This window comes from Nansenia antarctica (genome assembly GCF_963989245.1).
Source record: "Nansenia antarctica genome assembly, chromosome: 3".
Taxonomy (NCBI): Eukaryota; Metazoa; Chordata; class Actinopteri; order Argentiniformes; family Microstomatidae; genus Nansenia; species Nansenia antarctica.
In genome coordinates this window covers 38752065-38774284 of record NC_137688.1, presented here as the reverse complement: position 1 = coordinate 38774284, position 22220 = coordinate 38752065, and the positions used below count along the sequence as shown (strand labels likewise).

At 44.6% G+C, this 22220-nt stretch overlaps 1 protein-coding gene across 1 annotated transcript in view; it reads right to left on the bottom strand.

Annotated features, from left to right (window-relative positions):
- Nucleotides 1-1716: 1716 nt before the first annotated feature.
- The window catches only part of atp11a (ATPase phospholipid transporting 11A), a gene marked incomplete at its 3' end in the record, with an annotated part of 65484 nt that continues 44980 nt past the window's right edge, over nucleotides 1717-22220 (bottom strand). Inside the window, exons 15-29 of the mRNA XM_080525624.1 lie at nucleotides 22055-22126; nucleotides 20833-20906; nucleotides 20269-20372; nucleotides 19269-19450; nucleotides 14485-14736; nucleotides 13268-13445; nucleotides 12106-12208; nucleotides 11800-11945; nucleotides 11433-11492; nucleotides 10350-10477; nucleotides 8710-8845; nucleotides 5233-5298; nucleotides 4481-4584; nucleotides 2963-3128; nucleotides 1717-1794 (exon numbers count right to left, since the gene is read on the bottom strand). Coding sequence (XP_080381750.1) covers nucleotides 1717-1794; nucleotides 2963-3128; nucleotides 4481-4584; nucleotides 5233-5298; nucleotides 8710-8845; nucleotides 10350-10477; nucleotides 11433-11492; nucleotides 11800-11945; nucleotides 12106-12208; nucleotides 13268-13445; nucleotides 14485-14736; nucleotides 19269-19450; nucleotides 20269-20372; nucleotides 20833-20906; nucleotides 22055-22126 — 1849 coding nt within the window. The remainder of the gene's footprint in view (nucleotides 1795-2962; nucleotides 3129-4480; nucleotides 4585-5232; nucleotides 5299-8709; nucleotides 8846-10349; nucleotides 10478-11432; nucleotides 11493-11799; nucleotides 11946-12105; nucleotides 12209-13267; nucleotides 13446-14484; nucleotides 14737-19268; nucleotides 19451-20268; nucleotides 20373-20832; nucleotides 20907-22054; nucleotides 22127-22220) is intronic.

Below are 22220 nucleotides of genomic sequence, written 5' to 3'. Positions count from 1 at the left end.
CATATATTTTTTTTAATGACCCTAAAAAGTATCAATATGACAAATACTCATTTAATTTAAAAAAATACCCAAAGAATTATAAATATGACAAATACTATTTGAATACATTTTCAGTGTGAGTAGAGTAATAGTCCTACATGTCTTAGTACATAGAGCATGTAGAGGCTCTCGTTTATCCTCAAACCTCTTGGGACTGATAGAGATCATTTTAAGGGCTTAGTGTTAGAGCTCCATCTAGGACTGAACAGCTCCACCCCAAAATACACACACACACACACACACACACACACACACACACACACACACACACACACAGGTGTGTGTAAAAGGAAGCTTCAAGAGTGAGTACAGTTTAAGTGTATAAATACATTATCTGGGTTACACAATGTACTTTCAAAGACAAAGCTGATCCAACAACAACCAGTGCCTTAAAGGGAAAGCCCCGAGCCAACCAGCCTCAAACATCTCACCGCAAACCAACCAACCAAACACATGCACACATGCAAACATATGCACACACACACACACACACATGCACACACACACACACACACACACACACACACACACACACGCACACACACAAACACCCACCCACACACACACACACACACACACACACACACACAGTAACCCTGTGACAGGCAAGACCCTCCGTCCTTAGCATTCTCCTTCTTCCCAGTCTTCAGCGTAATCTTCACCATCAGAGTCAAACAGAGAGAGTTTGGCCACCTGTACAACACCATGCTGTTGCTGCCTCTAAGCACTCCATTCTTTACACTGTTTTTCTTTTTTGAAAATGTTATATTTCGTATTTCTGTTCTATTTTCTTAAAATAAAAAAATAAAAGGTATCTTGACTGTCTTGATTTTGGGCAAAATGGCCAAACTCTCTCTATCCATCGCTCTGGGTATGACACTCTTTACCATTCTCTTTACCGTGGTGAGGCTAGGCCTCGGTGGTGGACACCCCACCATCAAGCAGAGAATCCTGGCTGTAGGTCAGAACCACCCTGTCAAAGATCCCATCAGCTCTCAATCGCTGTGGACATCAAGATACACACACATACATTCAACGCATATACTGTATACACAAATACACACAGAGACAGAAACAGAAACAGACAGACAGACGCACACAAACACGCGCGCACGCACGCACGCACACATTCACACACACACATCCACACAGAGACCAGCACCTGGATAATCCAGACCATCTCGAGAGTGTATAGGAATATGACAGGCCTTGACAACACATTACCAGCTTGTCCACCCAACCCTTCTTTAAGTCACAGTAACATTGAACGGTCAGAGATCAGTGTGAATGTACACACTGATCTCAGTGATCATGCAGTCATACAGGTATACACGCATCTGAGCATGCATCACTAGGCCACGGGACCTACCAGGATCATAACCACAGACATGCTGAGAGAGGGGGGTAGAGAAATAGACAGGGGGTAGAGAGAGAGAGACAGAGAGAGACAGAGAGAGAGAGAAAGAGAGAGAGGGGGGGGGGGGGGTTGAGAGAGAGAGAGACAGAGAGAGAGAGGAGGGTTGAGAGAGAGACAGAGAGAGAGAAAAAGGGGGGTAGAGAGAGAGGGGGGGGGTTGAGAGAGAGAGAGACAGAGAGAGAGAGGGCGGGAGGAGAGAGAGAGACAGACAGAGAGCATGTAAAGTGGTTGAGAGGATCACCTCCTAGTTAGACGGGTAGCTAGAAACTCATTCTGCTGGAGGTCTGGGAGAGCATAAAGATGGTGGATTGCTCAGAGGTAAGGCACCGTCGCTTTGTCTGCCATGGCCCCGGAGACAGAGCCAGGTCAGAGGTCAGAGGGTAGAGGCAGAGGGCAGAGGTCGAAAGGTCACACACGCCAGGACAAAGGGTGGGGAGTGTACCAGGCATGGGAAGAGGAGGAGAGAGGGAGGAGAGGAGAGAGGAGAGAGGGAGGCGAGACGAAGGAGAGAAGGGTTAATAGAAAAACACGTAGCAGTCGTTATCTCTTAAATTCACTCATCAACCTGAGGACTTAGAGAGCAACAGATATCTGTGAAATGCATGCAAAGCCTTAGGGGGTTAATAAAGTGTCTGTCTGTGTGTATGTCTGTCTGTCTGTCTGTCTGTCTGTGTGTGTGTGTCTGTGTGTCTCTGTCTGTCTGTCTGTCAGCCTGCCTGTCTGTCTGTCTGTCTGCCTGTCTGTCTGCCTCAGTCAGTCAGTCTGTCTGTCTGTCTGTCTGTCTGTAGCCATCCCATTTTTAAGACAAGTATCGATCTACTATGTATCTTAAATCGTTATATCAACTAATTTGTCATTTGTTCCTGTTGCGTTGAAGTTAGAATCATTCTCTGACAAAGTTCTTATAACTGAAAATAATAGTTTAACACATTAGAATATTCCTTTCTCATGCAGATTAGTGTTCATATTTCAGGAAATGGAAAGGTTATGGTGAATGGAGTTCAGATGGAGAGGTCAGAGGAAACAAGAGGTCACAGCAAACCACAGAAACAAAGGCTTGGCTTGTTTATTCTGTGATGAGAGGCTGTCGTTGTTGTGAAGAAACACTGCACACTGATGCAACAACTCACTTACTTCAAGGATACTGGGAACATATCCATATCCAGCGTACATCTAAAGTGCAGTTGGTGATAAATTACCAATATTGCATATTGCATTCCCACTTGCTTTCAAATATATATGTGTGTTACAAATATACAGTGTGTGTGTGTATGTGTGTATGTGTGTGTGTGTGTGTGTGTGTGTGTGCGTGTGTTTGTTTGTGTGTATGTGTGTGTGTGTGTGTGTGTGTGTGTGTGTGTGTGTGTGTGTGTGTGTGGGTGGGTGTGTGTGTGTGTGTGTGTGTGTGTGTGTGTGTGGGTGGGTGTTTGTGCGTGCGTGGCTGCGTGCGTGCGTACGTGCGTGGTGTGTGTGTGTATGAGTTCATGTGTGTGTGTCCTTCCTCACCTGGATGCGTTCTGTGGTGGTGGGCCACAGGGCTCTCCAGAGCACCTTCTTGATCACATCAGGCAGCAGACTGGCGGTGATGAGGAGGACGATACTGAGCCAGGCCGGACCGCTGGACAGCATTTGCATGAACACGTAGTACATCCTCTGGTAGTTCAGGAAGGGCCTGGAGAACAGAATAGAATAGAACAGAATATGTGACACGGTCTGGTGAAAAGGTACGTATGTCGGCAATTCTGACATTTCTTAAGTTGCACAAATGACCAAAAAGCTACTTTATTTTTTTTTTATGTTTGCATATTACAAAAGTTTAAGTGTTGAAGAGCCAACTCGAACAAACAACAGTTTTAGGATCACTAAATACTTATCATTTGTGAATTGTATTCACTGTAGTCTGATATAGGCTACTGGCTTGTAAACAAACATACATGTGCAAAAGCTGTGTGATCAACCTATTATGTGTAGTTACTGTATGTGTTTTTAGCATGTTGATGTTCTATCAGCAAGTTGTGATGGGCTAAACATGCAATTAGACATTCATCGCAATGTTCCTTGCTGGCTTGTTAGCTACTAGCAGCTGTTTTGTGTGTGTTTTGATTCAGAGCGAGTTTGTCCGGTATTTGTTTTGAGGTGTACCAACATTCAAATAAGCATATCTTCTTCAACTATTTTCAGATTTCAATGTATGACACATCATTTGAAAGCTTACTTTTTCACCAGACCCTGTCACATATGTGACGATCTCCTATTTCTGCCTGCTGGTTGTCTGCCTGTCTGTGTTTGTGTTGCTCGCAGGTTGGGACTTGGTTGGAGTTGGAGGTGCTAATTGGACACACCTGGGCCCAGTGCGTCCTAGCGAATAAAAGCGATTTTACACCTCATCCTTCTTTCCATCTCTCTTTCCATCACTGGCATCTCGGTTTTGTTTGGTTGCTGTTTGTTTGGTTTTCCACCTTACAACACTCTCGCATTACACATTTCACTGCATCCACATAACTGGTCTACTGATAAGCATGCCTCATTTCATGATCTTTTCTTTAGCTGTATATTGAGTTAATAAAAATTCCTGGATTATTTCGATTTCGTTTCCCATGTCTCCCTGTTTTGCTCCAACCTCTGAGCCGGGTTGTAACTAATAGAATAGAATAGAATAAATTCTTCATGGAGTCCTGTGTGATGTCTACAGAAAACATGTACTGTATATGTGACGGCAGCTGGTCAAAGGGGGAACAAGTCGGCAACCGACCAAATGTTCTGACTTTTATTCACCGAAATGAATGTAACTCACCGAATCCATTGCATTTTCAACAATGTTTCAGTAAAACAATGTGTTTTGAATCAATGCTCTTTTAAAGGTGATTTGAAAGAATTGAAGTCACAACCCATAAATGAGCTTCAATTTTCCGGTCCAATTTTTCAGAGTAAAAGTCTGAACATTTGGTCGGTTGCTAACTTGTTCCCCTTTTCCCCAGCTGCCGTCACATATATTTGTATACAGCTGGTTGGTACTGTACATACCAAATGATGCCTCCCCAGAGCAGAGAGAAGATCACAAAGAAAAGCAATGAGCCCCAGATGACAAAGTGGTTGATCCACGTCCAGTAGTGTGTGTCCAGGGCCAGCTGTGAGATAAAGGGAGAATGGAGTGAGTGAGACAGGAAAGGGGACGGGGGACGGGGGACGGGGGACGGGGGGGGGCAGAATTTCCACCAAATTGTTTCACCAAGCAACCTTGTCAGATCAGTTATTACCCCAAGGAGATGAAGAGAGATGTCAGAGACAAACTACCCCTGCACACTGAGACCTTGATTGAAGTCTCCAATGTCTGCAGTGAGTTTCCTAATAGGGTATCACTGTACTGTCTAAGTACTGTCTAAACTGCACTCTATACCTATCCAACCTGGCCATTCCTAATAGGGTATCATGTGAGCAAATCTCAAATGTCACCCTATTGACCACTTGGTACACTGCTTTTGGCAGGAGCCATAGAGGGTTCTGACATACAGTATGTGACAGCAGCTGGTGAAACCGGGAAAAAGTCGGCAGCCGATCAAATGTTCAGACTTTTATTCTAAACATTTTTAATAAATGTCAACATTTTTGAAAGTCATTGTGCTAGTCAACTAACACAGCCAACTTGTTCCCGGTTTCACCAGCTGCCGTCACATATAAAGTGGTCCACTCCATCTGGAGCAGGGGGTGATTGGATGAGGTACAGTACCTTCTGCCTTGGAGGTGATGAGAGGGAGGTACTTTGAAGGTGAGCGTACCTTTAATGTGACTGTGAACACCAGCACAGTGAAGACCAGAGTCCCAAAGGTCCAGTTGCCAAACATCTATGGACAGGAAGACATTACACAGTGGACCGTCAGACACACTTCAGGACTTCCTGTTAGAATGAATTATACAGTATGCTGCTGTGACTCTTTTTTAGCCAACCTGGCAACTGTAACTTTTATTGATAACCAACATGTTTGTAGGCAATATGATGTCAAACAAGTGAAGAGATGAAGATATGAGAAAATGTGAAGGAAGATGATCATGTTAGTGACACAATGGCCACCAGACTTGTACTTTTATATATGTATTATCAAACTGCTGCTATGAAAAAAAGACAATATTTCCACAATCTTTATTTTATTGAAAGCACAACCGGTGGCCATTAAGCTGTTAGTTAAGAGAGTTAGGTGGAATAGTTATCGGTGTCCCTGCCTCTCTTTAAGGTGTATGTGGACATCCCTGATTCAAATAATAACTTGTAATAGTAACTCATGCTGCATACGTACGATACGACCGCTGTTGAAGAACACAATAGTGAAACTCTGAAACACTAAATTCCTTCAACATACTTTTTGTATGAATTAAAGATATAAATCATGCACTGCATGTTCACAGTGCTGGTGATGTTGGTGTGATATTGATACCAAAATCAACAGAGATGAAGATCAAGAAGAAGAAGATACGTTAACCCACCTGCATTCTGGCCTCTCATAGGGATGGCTCACCCCAAATCAAAGTTTGTTCTCATACCTCAACACAACTTAAGACCATGACTGAGGTACGAACACATCTGACAAACTGTGATTTGGGGATGAGCTATCTCTTTACGGTCAGAATGAGCTCTGTTTTTTCAAATACTGCAAAATGGGCAAAATAATGACATTCAAACTAAAAAAATAAAAAAATAAAAACTAAGTCTCAAGTATCTCCTGTTGACCTTATTCATTTGTTGACCTTATTTTCTGCTTCTGCCCAGTACACCAATTAAGAGCAAGCCGATAACTTAAACTCCACGATGGTACCATACACAATACCTGACACTTTTCAAACCATACTATTACGGTAGCTGGAAACTATCGGACTGACTTTTTGTTTCAAGTTATAGTCTAACCATGGAATATCAAATCAGACATGCCCATCATGTACAACTATTGTTGTCAAATCTACCATAGCAGTTCATCTACCTGGTCACATGGGGTGTGAACACTGTGAACCATGGGTTCCTATCTGGTCCTGTCTAACAGTCTTTTAGCAGAAGGTTTTTAGCCAAAGCGACTTACACTATATTGAGTGCATACATTTATTTGTATACAGTATTGTCCCAGTGGCGGGTATCGAACCCACAATCCTAGCGCCATGCTCTACCACCTGAACCACACAGTCTTTTGCCTTTGCAATTTGAGGAGATAACGGGTGCAAATCTGGAAATCTGCTCTGAGCGCTCAGAGCTCTCTGGTTTCAACTGAAATCAATTCATTTCCGAACGGTCAGAGAGCACCATAGGTGCGCTTCGGCACCCTCAGAGCGTATTTACGAACGCACCCAACATCTTAGAGCAGGGGTAAACAACTCAGTGTGTGTAGGCTTTTGTTCCAGACCACCTCTGTAGTCTGCATAGTACAAGACCATTGCTGGAGGATCATGTGATTGAATTTGGTGTGTTAGTTCTGGGCGGTGACCAAATCCAGCACACACAGTGGTGTGTGTGATGATCCCTGTTCTATAGGCTCAACATAACAGGCCTTAAACCAAAGCCACCACTGCTGCACTAGATACACACTGACGACATAGAGTGCATGGAGTCATGGACTATGTCTACTGTACAATAGAGTTTGAATTTTCAGGCCGAAACCCGACGGGATCCAATTGGCTCAGGCCAGGTCAGGCCAGGTCAGGCCAGGTCAGGCCTGATCTTCTGACAAAGTCCTCAGGTTGGCAGGGCTCGGGTTACTTTTCAAAATCACTGTGTTATCACTGTGATAATCTTGCATGGCTGTGTGATAACGTGGGTTACGCCTACTACTCTCTCTCTCTCCCTCCCTCTCTCCCTCTGCTCTAGTCAGTGAGAGATGTTAAGCTGCAGCACCTGAATTAAATGTTCTGGTTTTTGCTTTGGTTACTGAAGTCTCTCCTAGTGCCTCTCTCTCTCCTAGTGCCTCTCTTTCTCTCTCCTAGTGCCTCTCTTTCTCTCCTAGTGCCTCTCTCTCTCTCCTAGTGCCTCTCTTTCTCTCTCCTAGTGCCTCTCTCTCTTTCCACTCTTCTTAGCGTGTAGCCTACCCTCTCCTCACTCCGTGGCGCGGCAATTTTGCCACTTCGTTTGATGGAATATGCTCTGGATAAAGACACAGGTGCTTTTTTATTATTCAGGGGGGTTTTACTGCACATGCTCGTAATGTCTACAATGTCGGGCTAGGCTCTGGCCTCATCTCAACAGGTCCGGGACGGGACGGCCTCGAATCTTCAAACTCTACTACACAATGAGTCAGGAGTGTACAGTACATGAGTGGAATAAGGGGGTGGGTTTACTACACAGACACCTACTGTAGAGCTCATAGGCAGGCGGTTGGGGGTATGGGATGAATGGTGGACACCTACTGTGGTGGTGTGCTGATGGGTGGTTTAGTTACGCAATGCGATGGGAAGTGTAGGGTAAGGGGGAAACAGTCCAACTAAAACTAAACTGGGATGACAGACAGATAGGGACAGGCTTACCATCTGTGTGTTGGTTGTCATTAGCTGAGGAAAGGAAGAGAAGCAAAAAGAAAAAGCAACACAAAGGTAAGAGGAGAGGAAGAAGAAGAGGAGGAAGAAGAAAATAAAAGAGAAACTGGAGGCAAACAAATAAAGAATGTTTTCAAAGGAAATCAATCGAAAACAGGCAAATTAAAGCAATCCAAAAGGTTAATGTGATATAAACAAATAAACAGCACATAGAAAGATGGCTGCAAACCCAACATGCTGTCATGTCATAGATGTGAATGGGAGGCCCCTGTAATGGTTTTATGCAAAGGAACACAGAAGTGAATCTTCAAGCGAGGAGATCTGATGCCGTTGATCTAACAAAAAACACCATTCCTCCCACCGGGCACAAACATCAGCTCAATGTCCAGTTTTGACCGCTTAACTTCTTGACTGACACATATATTCAACGTGAAATTAACAAAACATTTGTTTTTGTTAAAAGCAGATGCTATATCAACAAGTTCAAACAATGTTGAGCAACGTGGAAACCACATTGTTTCAATCTTTTTGTGCCCGGTCGTCTCATCCACACCCACAATCATCCACTCTGAAATCATCATCGAAGGGCACTCCTTTTAGTGAGAGAGAAAAAGTAAAACATGTAACATGGCTGGGAGATCTGCATCATGGACGTTCATCATTGATACGATCACACACAAACATCAAATCTGATGATTTGATGTGTTACTACATATTGTGGTCACCAAAGACGACAGAGGCCTTACCTGACCGTTGCTGGTGAACGTGGTATTGTCAAACAGGAAGTAAGCCCCAAAGAACAAGATGACAGCATCGAAAACCCCCAGGAATGTCCAGTAGATGAAGATGGGCCAACGCAGGAGGGAGTTCTTAGCTATGTCCCTATGAGAAAAAACACCACAGTCCTTTTCAGTATATTGATCATATAATACATACATTTCAGTTAGTCTTTGATTCCTATCTGAATGAAAATACAATGATCCACAATTATTCCAAGTAAATACAGCAAATACACACACCGCCCATTACAATACAGAGCAGAATAAGTTAACAGTTACAGTAACTGTTAAACCTAGCTGTGGAGGAATGATCCAAGCTCCAGTCAAATGCCTCTATGGATCTTATTGTTTACACAATTACACCATACAGGTGGGAGGTGGATAACGGACTACTGATTATCGCCAGACGGAGAGACGAGACTGAACAGTTTCTGAACTGGCAACAACATGAGCATCTACTGTAGAGGACTGATAACCAAGACTGCGAGCCTGGGTTTACACATTCAGATACTTGGGAGCACCTGGGGGAGAAACGGCAGTCCTAGTTTGCCTGGGGGCGGCGGATGGGATTTTTTGGTGCTTTGTGATCGTGAACCAATGTTGTCTCCAAGATTGAAACTGAGGAGGAGTGTTCCCTGTGAGAGATGATCTGACAGCAAACAGAAATAATAAGATTATCTCGTTCACTCGATTATCTTGCTCGCTTGATTATCTCACTCGCTCTGTCTTTGGAGGGGCACAATCCTCTCTTGTTGATTCATGGGTAGAGAGAGGAAAGTGGGACAGTGACACTTTATACCCCTCCTAGTGCGGCTTATCACTATTCAAACAAATCAAAAGAAGCACTCCAAAAGTGATAATTTGACATTTCTGTCCTCTCCCGACTACGTTGTTAGGTACAGAGAGATACTAGGAATGAGACTATAATAAAACGTACATAAAGATTGGCCGGTGCTGATGTAGCGTTTTTCAAACTGCCATTAGAATAGCTCTGCCATCTGTCGCCCTGGCTGCATCTCAATAGTCTAGCACGGCTCCCTCACCTTCATCTCCTCTCCTTCATCTGCACTGATCTAGAAACACAGGCTAGGCGAAGCCAACGCAGACGATATCAGCCAGGGGTGTGCTGTCACCTTTCCACCTCTGTCATGTCATTATAGAATTATAGAGTGAGGAAAGGAGACGAGAGGAGTCACAGGAGACTGTTGAGATGCCCTCCGCCTGCTATCGTTTTCAGTGGGGATGTGTCCAGCACAGGTGGAGAACAAGGGGAGCTATGCCGCAAAACCACTCAGCTAAGGAGGGCAGCGCATTATAAATAGCCAAGCAGTCGGCCAAGGATTTATGCCTAGCTAGCTTTGAGAAAGGGTAAGCAGATGCAAAACCAAACCTAAGATAGAGAGATCGATAGATCAATAGATATATATAGATATACAGTATATATATATATATATATATATATATATAAAGAGAGAGAGAGAGATGCATAGATAGATAGATGGATAGATAGATAGATAGATCGATAGATAGATAGATAGATAGATAGATAGATAGATAGATAGATAGATAGATAGATGGATGTTGCATGCTGGGACATTTGTAGGCACCTGTAGAGGGAGGGGTCTTTCTTGAGGATGTCCATGTTGATGTGCTGCTCGATGAGGCTGAAGAGCAGGATGGGCAGCGAGGTGAAGCTGATGTTGTACAGTGTAAGGTAGGCTGTGTCGTACAGGGGCTGGACAGAGAACATCTTGGATTAGTCTTTCATGTGAAATGCATTTCCATCAAGTTATTTACAAAGCAGGACAAACAGGCGTTTGATTTTGAATTTAGCCTATTTGTCCTGTTCTATTACTGGGACTATGCATTTTTGTATCACACATATAAATACCCATAAAAAATATATACAGTATTTTGGGCCGCTCCATAGGCCGGTGTCACTAGGGGAGTCCGACTCCCCGACACCATCTACTGACTGGATATTATTGGACTAATTACTAATGCCTGTCACCTGTTGTATGTTTGTGTGTGTGGCTATTTAGGTGTGTCCCTTTTCCCTGTTCCCTTGTTAGTCGATCACTTGTGTTACCCCTTTGGAATGCTTCGGAATCCTGTGTATGTATTACCGCTCCACGTATCCGATACCCGGAACGTTATTGAACCTTGACTTTGTTGCGTTATTGAAATCTTGTACCTACTTGGGAGCCCATTGCTCAACCTTATTTTTAGTGTGCTTTGTTCTGCCTTCAGTTTATAGTTAGTAGTTGTATACGTGCTGAGCCCTACTGCTCTCCTTTATGTTTGTTTCGTTTTGAAAGTATTATGTTCGAACCTGCGCACTAATTATTCTCAGTAAAGAGAACCTTTATTTCATTCTATCTCCGTCTCGTTGATTACATACACCGCACCTGGACCCGACACAGTGGTACATACAGAACTTTTATAGAAACGTAACAGGCCGGTTTCACAGACATGGTTTAAGCCTAGACCAGGATTAAATTACACTTGCAAAGGAAAATGTCCATTGAGGATGCTTTTCAGTCTAGGATTAGTGTTCATCTGCGTCCATGAAACCAGCCCAATATCTTTTAGTTGTTATACTCTGCCCCACCGAGTGCCTTTTTGGCTTCCACTTTTTGCTTGTTTATCTAAATGATCTAGCAGCCTGTGAGATGGTGAGGCTACGGTACCTGCTGAGAGAAGCCACAGAAGAACTGGTACAGGAACTGGGGGAACATGAAGGCGACGTTCTGGGGAGGGAGAGAAAAACTCTTACTGATTCAATTGGGTAATTTTCTCACAGCATCATTCCTGACAATCAAGATGATCACTTCAGATTAAATTCAAGCTGATCACTTAAGATTATAATCGAGATGATCATTTAAGATTATATTCGAAATGATCATTTAAGAATAATCAAGATGATCATTTAAGAATATAATCAAGATGATCACTTAAGATTATAATCAAGATTATCATTAACATTAGAATCAAGATGATCATTTAAGATTATAATCAAGATTATCATTTAAGATTATAATCAAGATGGTCAGTTACCTTGTAGAAGAAGTATTGGACGAGCTCTGCGATGCGGATGTAGTAGTAATGGCCATGAACCAGCAGCATCTTCTTCAGGTGCTTGAACTTTGGGATGGCGTAGTCGCTGTTCCGTGCTGCCTGGCGACCCTCTTTACCCATGATACCTTGAGAAATAAATCAGGAAGTGGTTAACTGTTTGTTACGTATGTGAATAATGTTGTTGTGTACATGAATGAACAGTGATACACAATCATGCAGGATAATGTCAATCATGTCCTACGATAACATGTTCAGATAATGTTATTGGGATTAAGTGATACTAACCGATGCCCACGTGAGCTTCCAGGATCATGCTAACGTCGTTAGCTCCGTCACCGATAGCTAGCGTGATAGGGTGCTCCTTAGAAACCTTGATCATCTTTACAATCTGGAAACAGACAGTTTGGATATCACCATAAAAAATAATCAATATTACAAGAAAAAAACATTGTAGTAAGCTGTCTCACATTCAGAAACAGGAAATTAAAAAAAGGCTTGTGTGACCTGGTTTGTACAAGGCTTACTTACTAACTTACTTACTTAACTCACTTACTTACTTACTTACCGTACTTACATGAAAAGAACATTTGCTTTTCATTGCTTATTTCATACTCAATACTGACAGCCTTTTAGAAGAGCTACAAAGAGAACCTAAAGATGAACTACTGTATATGAACATAGTGACTCTTTTTCTGCATTTCATTGTCTGGTACTCTGCAATGACAATAAAGTTGAATCTAATTTAATCTAATCTTGTATGTAACCAAAGCCCCTGTCTGATGTTCAACCTTTATTACATCCCAACATTAACCCTCCCTCCCTTATCGCCTATCCGTTAACACAATCTTCAATCCTGGTCCAACCCCCATCCTATCCCCATCAGTCCTCTCTAATAGCATGGCTGTAACAACGCTGTTGAGGAGTAGAGGGAGATCAAGGTTCATCAGTGAGACATCCTGACACAGTCATATCACTGAGAGCTGAATATAACCTCCTGAAAGACAGACGCAATACACTCCAGTGACAGGTGGGCCCGGAGGTGACAGAGGGGGCGAGAGAGAAAGAGAGAAAGACCTATAGTGGCAGTCACCACTAATTGGTGGCGGGTCAGTGTGTGATTCTGACATCACCATAGACCTACGACATGACAGGTAGAGATGTAGAGACACAAAGCTGCACAACAAGATATCCTAGTCATGAAGGTTAATATTATTGTAGACTGCCACTATAGGGCTCGCTTTATCTCTCTCTTACATACAGACATTCCCACTGATAGAAACATGTTTCTTCAAAAATAATAGAATTAGTATAAATAATAATAGAAATAATAATAGAAGTAGTGTTTCAAGATCGTGCAATTGGCTATCAACACAACAAATGTCAGTTGAAATTGATGTCAAAAAGGATGCCAGACAGACAGGACGTGAGGATGCAGTCAGTACTGTACCTGTGCTTTCTGTAGGGGCGCCATGCGGCAGCAGAGCACGGCGCTGCAGTTCCGGCAGATCTCCAGGAAGATCTCCTTGTAGTTGCCCGAGTTGGAGTCCTCCTGGGTGGGCTTCAACACGGCAGACAGTGTGGCTCCGTCGATGATCAACCCATAGTCCTGGCAGTCACCTGACAGGCTGGGGAGTCACATATAAGAGTATGTTACGTTAACATGTAACACGTGTTGTATTAAGTGCTCTTTTATTGTTTTCTTGAAAGTGCATCTAGAATTCGTTTTACTAACATGCTTGGGTAAAGAGTTCCATCCTGTAATGGCTCTGTAAATTACAGTAGATTTGAGATGATTTGTCCTAGGTCTAGGTGGTAAGAGATATCTTGAAATGGTCTGTCTGGTCAGATAGTTATTTTCATTTCTGATGTACACTACTTGGTCAGAAAAGTACTGTGGTTTCTTGCCATTATGACTACAGGAAGCCATGCAAGATTTCTATGCATTTCCAAAACATTTGTGCGCATTGTACAGTAGAGAGCTAATCTAGCAGCTTTGTTTTGAGCGATTTGGAGTTTTCTCCGATCTTTCTAGTTATTTTTTCTGAGTGGGGCAGTCCCACTCATATTTTTAATTTTTAATGACAGTTACAGTGAAGATTTAGACAGGAAGGATGGGTGAGAGAGAGAGGAGGGATGACATGCAGGATATGTCCCCGGCCGGAATCGAACCGGGGACCCTGCGGTTTCATGGTCAGCGCTTAACCCGCTACGCCACCTAAGCACCCCTTCTCCAATCTATCTTAGCAGCAGATGACCAAATGACTGGACATTACTTAAGGTGTGACAAAACTAAAGCTTGAATCACTTGGTTCAGAGTGTTTGATGTTACATACTTAGAACATTTCCTTGTTACGGCAATGCTCTTACACATTTTAGTTGCAATACTATCAATATGTTCAGTCCATGTAAGTTTAGCATCCAGCACAACATTTTGTGTGTGTGTTAGTGAGTGTGTGTGTGTGTGTGTGTGTATTTGGGCCTGCAGGTGTGCGTGCGGGTGTGTGTGTGTGTGTGTGTGTGTGTATATGTGTGTGTTTGCATGCATATACATGCCTAGGTGTGTATGTGTGTGTGTGTGTGTGTGTGTGTGTGTGTGTGTATGTGCATGCGTATGCATGCCTAGGTGTGTGTGTGTGTGTGTGTGTGTGTGTGTGTGACACCCACCCTGAGAAGGTGTCTCTGGTCATACTGCCCTGCTGCCTGAGCACAGTCCTACTCAGGTCAAACAGCACGTCGTGTAGACTCTGCTCCTCCGTGCGTTTGGTGGTCAGCTCCAGAATCTGGGTGGTGCGACGGAACAGCTTGCAAGCGTAACACGTAGCCGCGGCCGTCTCCATCTTGTCCCCCGTCAGGACCCACACCTTCATCCCAGCCTTGTGGAGGGATTCGATGGTGTCGGCTGCCTTGTCCTGGAGTCTGGAGGCATCAGATTGGAGACAATCTATGTTACAATCGCCATTTCCAGGTATTTTGGTTTAATATGTTGGCTGCACCAGACCAAATTAGAAACCCACCCAAATATGAAAAATGTGATTTCTATTGTTTTCCAGTAGTCTTTGTAAAATGTAAAAATCCAGCCCTGTCTACTCCCTCAAATGCTCTTTTCCAGTGGCTCTTTTTTTGTGTGGGGCTTTATCCGGACCATTCAACATCAGTCAGTCGTTTCATCAAATGAATTTGCCATTTTATTGCAGATGCTCCTATTACTGAAGAAAAACCTCTAATTCTCAGATATTCACACAAGTGTTTAGCTAAGTTTACAGAGTAACAGTGCAGACACAAGATGCACTATTTCATTATGTGACTGTCGCACCCATCCCACAATGGTTTTGGAGAAACGGCGGAGTGGCTATTTGAATGATATACTGTAGAACTCAAATAGTAGCTCTGCTGTTTTATGTGGTGAAACCACTGTCACTGTCTTAATGTAGGAGTGAGTGTGTTGGGGTTGCAGTGGTGTGTGGAGCAGGAGTGTGTTTGGTGCAGTCCAATGTCACAGAGCAGTGGGCTCTGTAATGAAACTGCAGTGCAGTTAGGATTCACAGCTTCATAGAGCCTTTCAGCCCTGCCTGCCAGCTAATTACTACCACTGCCAGCCACACACACACAAACACACACACACACACACACACACACACGAGCGTACACGCACACATGCACACACACAAGAGCGAGCACACAGAGACAGAGAAAAAGAGAGGGGTTGGGGGGGTGGGGGGGGGGGGCAGACTATCAACCTATCATCACCTCATTGGAGGTCTCCAACACTTCTCTTCCATTCCTCTGTCATTCCAAATACAGCCTCATAGCTCCAGGCTCGTGTTCTCGGTCCTGACAAACTGCCTGACAGCAGCGTACCGACAGATGCAACACTTCATCAGCTTGTCTGACTGCCCGACAGAGGATCGATAGCTGTGAGACTCTAATGTCATTAGCTGCTCATTAACAGGCTGCAGAGAGGTCTAACAGAGAGGCCATATTGACTGATAGTTGGCCTGTTAGCCTCCTAGCCTAAGAGACTGCAGCACTGACCTACAGTACATTGGTCTAGTTTTCAACAGGGTACTGTCTCTGGTCAGCCCTAGTGATGGGTTTCACCTGAAGGCATCGGGTTTGTTTACCGACATGAGATCTAGTATCTAAAATCTAGTGTCTAATCTAGTGTCTAAGAGTCAAGGTCGATTACTAGATGTTATTGCATACAGTCAGTCTTTTTTTTCTTTTCTTTCGTTGTATGGTACCTGTACTGTATTAATGACAATAAAGACCATTCATTCATTCATTCATTCAAAAACTGTAAGAATTCAAGAAGGTTCCACTGTCCGACTCATTCTGATTCTATGTTGTGATTCTAGATCTGTATCTGTCCACATTCTGATTCTATGTAGAGATTCTACATCTGGACTGGGTTGCAATTTGGCGTAAGTCATTACTAAATGCAGGCATTTAGTAGTTACTAAACCCCTAGTTGTTACTAGATAGTTTCAAACTAGTTGTTTACTAATTTCGGTTGCACCATGCCAATCCTTTGCATGTAAATACTAGTAAATACTTAGCAATGCGCAAGTTGTTACTAAAAATACATTGTCACACAAAACGTAGAAGAAGAACATTATAGCCAATCAGCGAGCAAAGCAAAACCCTCCATTTTTAAATCCTAATTTTGGGCTAAAAGCTGTAATTTTGGTGTGTTAACATGTCGTTTTATGAAGTTTTAATGTTTTCAGGCGAGAAAGTAACCATATATATTCCCCAAATAAACTCCTAAAAAAAAAGTTTGGAAACGTTATTTCAGTCGATTCTTCCTCCCCTTTAATAATACCAATTGGTATTGTATTTTATATCGTTGGAAAGCCTGATTAGTCACCTTTACAACGAGGTACAACTTGTAAGGATCATGCATTCGTGGAATGAGTAACACAGCTAAACGTGTGGGTAGCGGCCCAATGTTTTGGGCCAAAATCCCCTGCAATATTCTTCTGTTGGTATTCACTCTCGTTTTGAGCTTCAAGAGCTGGCAGGTGTATAATTAATAATAATTAATAATTCATTACATTTATATAGCGCTTTTCCGAGGCTCAAAGACGCTGACAATATAGGAGATACGGAAAACACAGAAACAACAAGTAACATGGAACACAGAGTCAGCGAACGGGGAGGGGGGGAGGGGGGGGGGGGGGGTAGGGGGGGGGGAGGTGGATAGGGGTAGGGGAGGCTGTATGCATATCAGGGGGGTGGCAGGGTTAGGGGAGATGGGTAGGGGTAGGGGAGGTTGTATGCGTGTCCAGGGGGGGGGCGGGGGTGGCCGGGATGGGGGAGATGGCTAGGGGTAGGGGAGGCTGTAGGCATGGGAGAACAGGTAGGTTTTGAGGTGGGATTTAAAAGTGAGGAGTGAGGGTGAGTCTCTGAGTGGTTGAGGGAGAGAGTTCCAGAGGCGGGATGCAGCTCGTGAAAAGGCACGGTGACCGAAGCCTTTGAGTTTTGAGGGTGGGACAGTGAGGGGAACAATGGATGAGGATCGGAGGGTACGGGTAGGGCGGTGGGGGAGAAGGAGGTCAGTCAGGTAAGGGGGGACCAGGCTATGGAGGGCTTTGTATGTGAGCATGAGGACTTTGAATTGGATCCGTTCTTTGATGGGGAGCCAGTGGAGAGAGTGGAGGACAGGAGTGATGTGGTCACGGGAGCGGGTGTTTGAGAGGAGGCGTGCAGCAGAGTTTTGGTCCATCTGGAGTCTATGGAGGGAGCGGGAGGTGATGCCGGTGAGTAGGGAGTTGCAGTAGTCAAGGCGGGAGGAGATGAAGGCGTGGATGAGGGATTCAGCAGCGGGCGGGGAGAGGCAGTGTCTGATTTTTGCAATGTTTCGGAGGTGGAACTGACGTGGGGATCGAATGAGAGGGTGGGGTCCAGAATGAAGCCGAGGTTGCGAGCCAGGGGGGAGGGGGTGATGGTAGTGTCGTCAATGGTGAGTGTGATGGGTCCGGTTTTATTGAGGGTGGATTTGGTGCCGATGAGGATGACTTCGGTCTTTTCACTGTTGAGTTTGAGGAAGTTGTGTGTGAGCCAGGTTTTTATTGCTGAAATGCAGTTTTCGATGTGACTGAGGGGTGGGTTCTGGGTGGAGTTTGTGGTGATGTAAATCTGGGTGTCATCGGCGTAGCAGTGGAAGTCCAGGTTGAATTGGCGGATGATGTGACCGAGGGGGAGTGTGTAGCAGAGGAAGAGCAGGGGGCCGAGGACTGAGCCTTGTGGGACCCCCTGTGTGACAGAGGAGGAGGAGGAGGTGTGACCGGAGAGGGAGATGAACTGTTGTCTGTTGGTGAGGTAGGAGGTGAGCCAGTCCAGGGCGGTGCCCTCAACACCCAGTTGGCGCAGGTGTGTGACTGGCTCCTGAATGGCACCTAATTGACAGGAATGATATTCTGGGGCCAGTGGCAATCCCATCTCCAGAATCTGGGACCTAACTCCATCCTCCAGGATGACAACGCTCGCCCCCACAGAGCCAGGATCATCACAGAGCACCTCCAGTCAACTCCAATCATCCAATCCACCAAGCAACTCAAAACGAGAGTGAATACCAACAGAAGAATATAAGGGATTTTGGCAAATATTTTTGGGCCGCTACCCACACGTTTAGCTGTGTTGCTTATTCCCCGAATGCATGATCCTAAGTCCTAAAAAAAATATTTCAGAATAAAAGTCCCCCCCCCAAAAAAATCTGAATAAAAGTAAAAAAAAAAAAAATCTGAATAAAACTTTTTTTTTTATATAAAAGTCCGAAAAATAATATTTCTGAATAATAGTCTGAAAAATAAAATTTGGGCTAGTTTAGGTTGCATTGTGCTGGTAAAATTGGGCTTGGGCTGGTGGACAGAATTTTTAAATATGTATTATAATATATCATATGCTATAATATTTGGGCTGCTTTTTTATCAATTTGGGCAGACTTGGAGCATTGATTGGCATGGTAAACATCAGACCAATCTGGCAACACAGCCTTCACTGCAGAGTTCCACAGAAACATCGTAACAATTGCTTAACAAGTTGTAAAATGATTTGGGGGGCCAATATCTTTAGCTAGCTAAAGTAACTAGCTTACTATATTGTTGTCTTAGCAGTTGGTAAAAGAACAGGATTAAAATAAATATATATGAGCAATAACATGACATGGGCTTGCTGCAGCAAGCACAATAACAACCCAACCTGTCCGCCTGAAGCTACAATACTGGGATCATTCGTGACTGGGCTACAAGTCAAATACTAGGCGAACGTGTGTGTAGGACACAAATAAACTTGGATTTCATGCATTTCAAGTGGCATCTTTGTAATCATGATGACGTAGACCATGTAGATTCCCAATATAGTGAAAATACCACGGCTTCCGCCTTGTTAACCCCAGCTAACCTAGCTTGAGACAGACCTGATTCTATGTTGAGATTCTACATCTGTACCTGTCCTCCACAGCGGTGGCTCCCAACAGGATTAAGTCATCCTCGATGACGTCATAGGCCTCAGCCAGCTTCCTGTCTCGGTCCTGCAGGGCCAGCTTGGCGTCGTTCAGGAGATGACACACCTCCTCATACTCGGGCTGGCTCAGCTTCTTGTACGCCACGCACAGGGTCCTCAAACCCTCCTGTAGGGGGGGTGGGGTGGGAGAGAGAGATAGTGTAAGAGAGTGAGAGAGAGACAGAAAGAGTGAGGGAGAGAGAGAGAGAGAGAGATGGGGTGGGGGTGGGGGATGAAGAGGAGGATAGTTGGGGGGTGGTTGGAGACAGGGTGTGAGAAAAAGAGGATGGGGGGGAGACAGAGTGAGGATGGGGGGGAGACAGAGTGAGGAGAAGAGCGAGAAAGTGGGATGGGAAGAAAAAGAAGCGAGAGGGTCACAGACAGAAGTCATCCCCATGGTAACGGACGCCCTGTGTTGAGGCTGGCAGAGTGAGATGAGAGGGCATGGTGGGCGGTGCCATTGTCTCCAGACTGTGGCTTGAGACTTTATGACCCACAAGACTGTACTTCTCAGCCCTCTCCCAGCACCACGGTCTGGTCCACACTAGAGACTCGCGACGGACATCCCATTGTCGTGTAACCACGGAAACCCCCCCCGCCCCCCAGACAGTAAGCAGAAACCAGTCATCACCCACTGCCAACGGCAACTGAAATTGCGTCCAGACTTATGTCGTCCTTGGCAACCTGCCTGGCCTGAATCTGTCATGGTGGAGTTGTGGACCCACTGGGGCCAGAGCAGCATAGATATACAGTACCGTAAACACCACATCCTCCATGTGATGTTAGCACCAAACACTCCCTGACAACAACCGCTATCATCTTTGTAACCTTGCAGTTTTGGTCACTAACGCCTTACAGTAGACACACTGTACCTATACAGTAAGTGAACCCACGGGGGTTTTAGTGCAGTGCAGTGGTGTGTGTGAGTGACACCAGATTCCTTACCACAGCATTGTGCTCCACTCTGGCTTTGACCTGCTCCACCTTGCCTGAGATCACCCTGGGGAAGATGGACGAGTCTGCCCCTTTACAGAACAGGTAGTACTCCCCTGTGGACACACACACACACACACACACACACACACACACACACACAATTATAACAAGGGTCCTCATTAGCATCGAGAGGCATTATTCTGCAGCAACTCTGTGACAGCATTTGAAATCAACATCACGACACATAGTCATTAGTATGCCATCTGCACACACACACACACACACACACACACACACACACACACACACACACGTGCCTATAGACAGACATCTTAACAGGAATGACTTTCTTCTACAGTCCTGTGCACAGTTCCTCTGTATATATACATACAGTAGTATGGTCCAGTACAGTCGTATGGTACTACAGTAGTATAGTAGTAGTAGTAGTAGTAGTAGTAGTAGTAGTAGTAGTAGTAGTAGTAGTAGTAGTAGTAGTAGTAGTAGTAGTAGTAGTAGTAGTAGTAGTAGTACTACAGTATGGTACTACCGTATAGTGTTAGACATTGATTCTACCTGTGCTGGACCTGACGATCACACTCATCCTCCTCCTCACTGAGTCAAAGCTCAGAACCTCCATCAGCTCAAACCTGCAACACAAGCACAGACACAATTAGACGCGAGTCATTTGAGTTCTCTCTCACCTCCTTACCTAGAGAGAGAACTCCAAATAAATGCCCTCAAACGAGGACAAAAACGCCACGTGGTATGGACGTCACTTCACGAAATAACTTACAGATACCTTGATAAAAATGGATAAAAGAGTAAGAGTGGAAAGTAAACATTCATATACACCATTTAGCTTTTAGCTGAAATATTTAGCTAAACATAAGACATCATCTCTAAGCAGCTGTGAGATGTGTATCCTCCAGGCCCCAGTCAGCCCAGCACCATGCAGGGGTCCTGTCTGGACCAGCCCCAGTCAGCCCAGCACCATGCAGGGGTCCTGTCTGGACCAGCCCCAGTCAACCCAGCATCATGCACCCCACGCCCCCAGGGTGGGGTGTAGGAGCCCACAGGAATTCACACTGATCGTAAATGTATACAATCACACACACGCACACACACACACACATATGCACACACACACACACACGCACACGCACACATATGCACACATGTCAGGGCCTTCATGCATGTTGGGTGCGACAAGGTGAATGGGCATGTCTAGACAGTGTTCCACTTGATAGGCCATCTTACTGCGAGTCACAGCGAGCGGCGGAGGTTCGGTTATGTGTCTAAACATGGGCTCATTAGTGAGCTCTACCTGATAGCTCAGCAGATGGCCCTGCGATCACATACACACCAACATTCACCCACACGTGCGTGCGCGCACACACACACACACACACACACACACACACACACACACACACACACACACACACTGTCAGCAGAGAGATGTGGGTGACAGACTAATTATAGTCAGCTATTCACCTGCTGGGTACAAGGTAATTATATGGTTAAATGGTAATTACTATGATAATTACCACAATAATTACTTGTAACTATTAACTAATGTGGGAAGGGAGGAATAAGCACATCAATTCAATCAGTATGAATCAATTCATTCACATCAATTCAATTCAATATCAGACTGAATTTGTGTAAAGTAGCTCCCGAAAGGTACAGATGATGTACTGAGGTACTGATGCCACACAGCGAGCTGCTGAAACAGGACTGTATGATGGAGCATTGCCACAGGCGGTCATGGCCAGAGTAATGGGAACACACTCACCTCTCGATCTCATCCTCCCTATTTAGAATCTCCATGTGACTGTCCTTTAGCCGTAGATAGGTGAAGCCAAGCCTGGGGGAAAGAGGAACGTACCAATCGTAAAAGTATTCGGGGGGGGAAAGTCCACTGCAGCTAAGAACATATACTGTAGCAAGTACAGCCATCT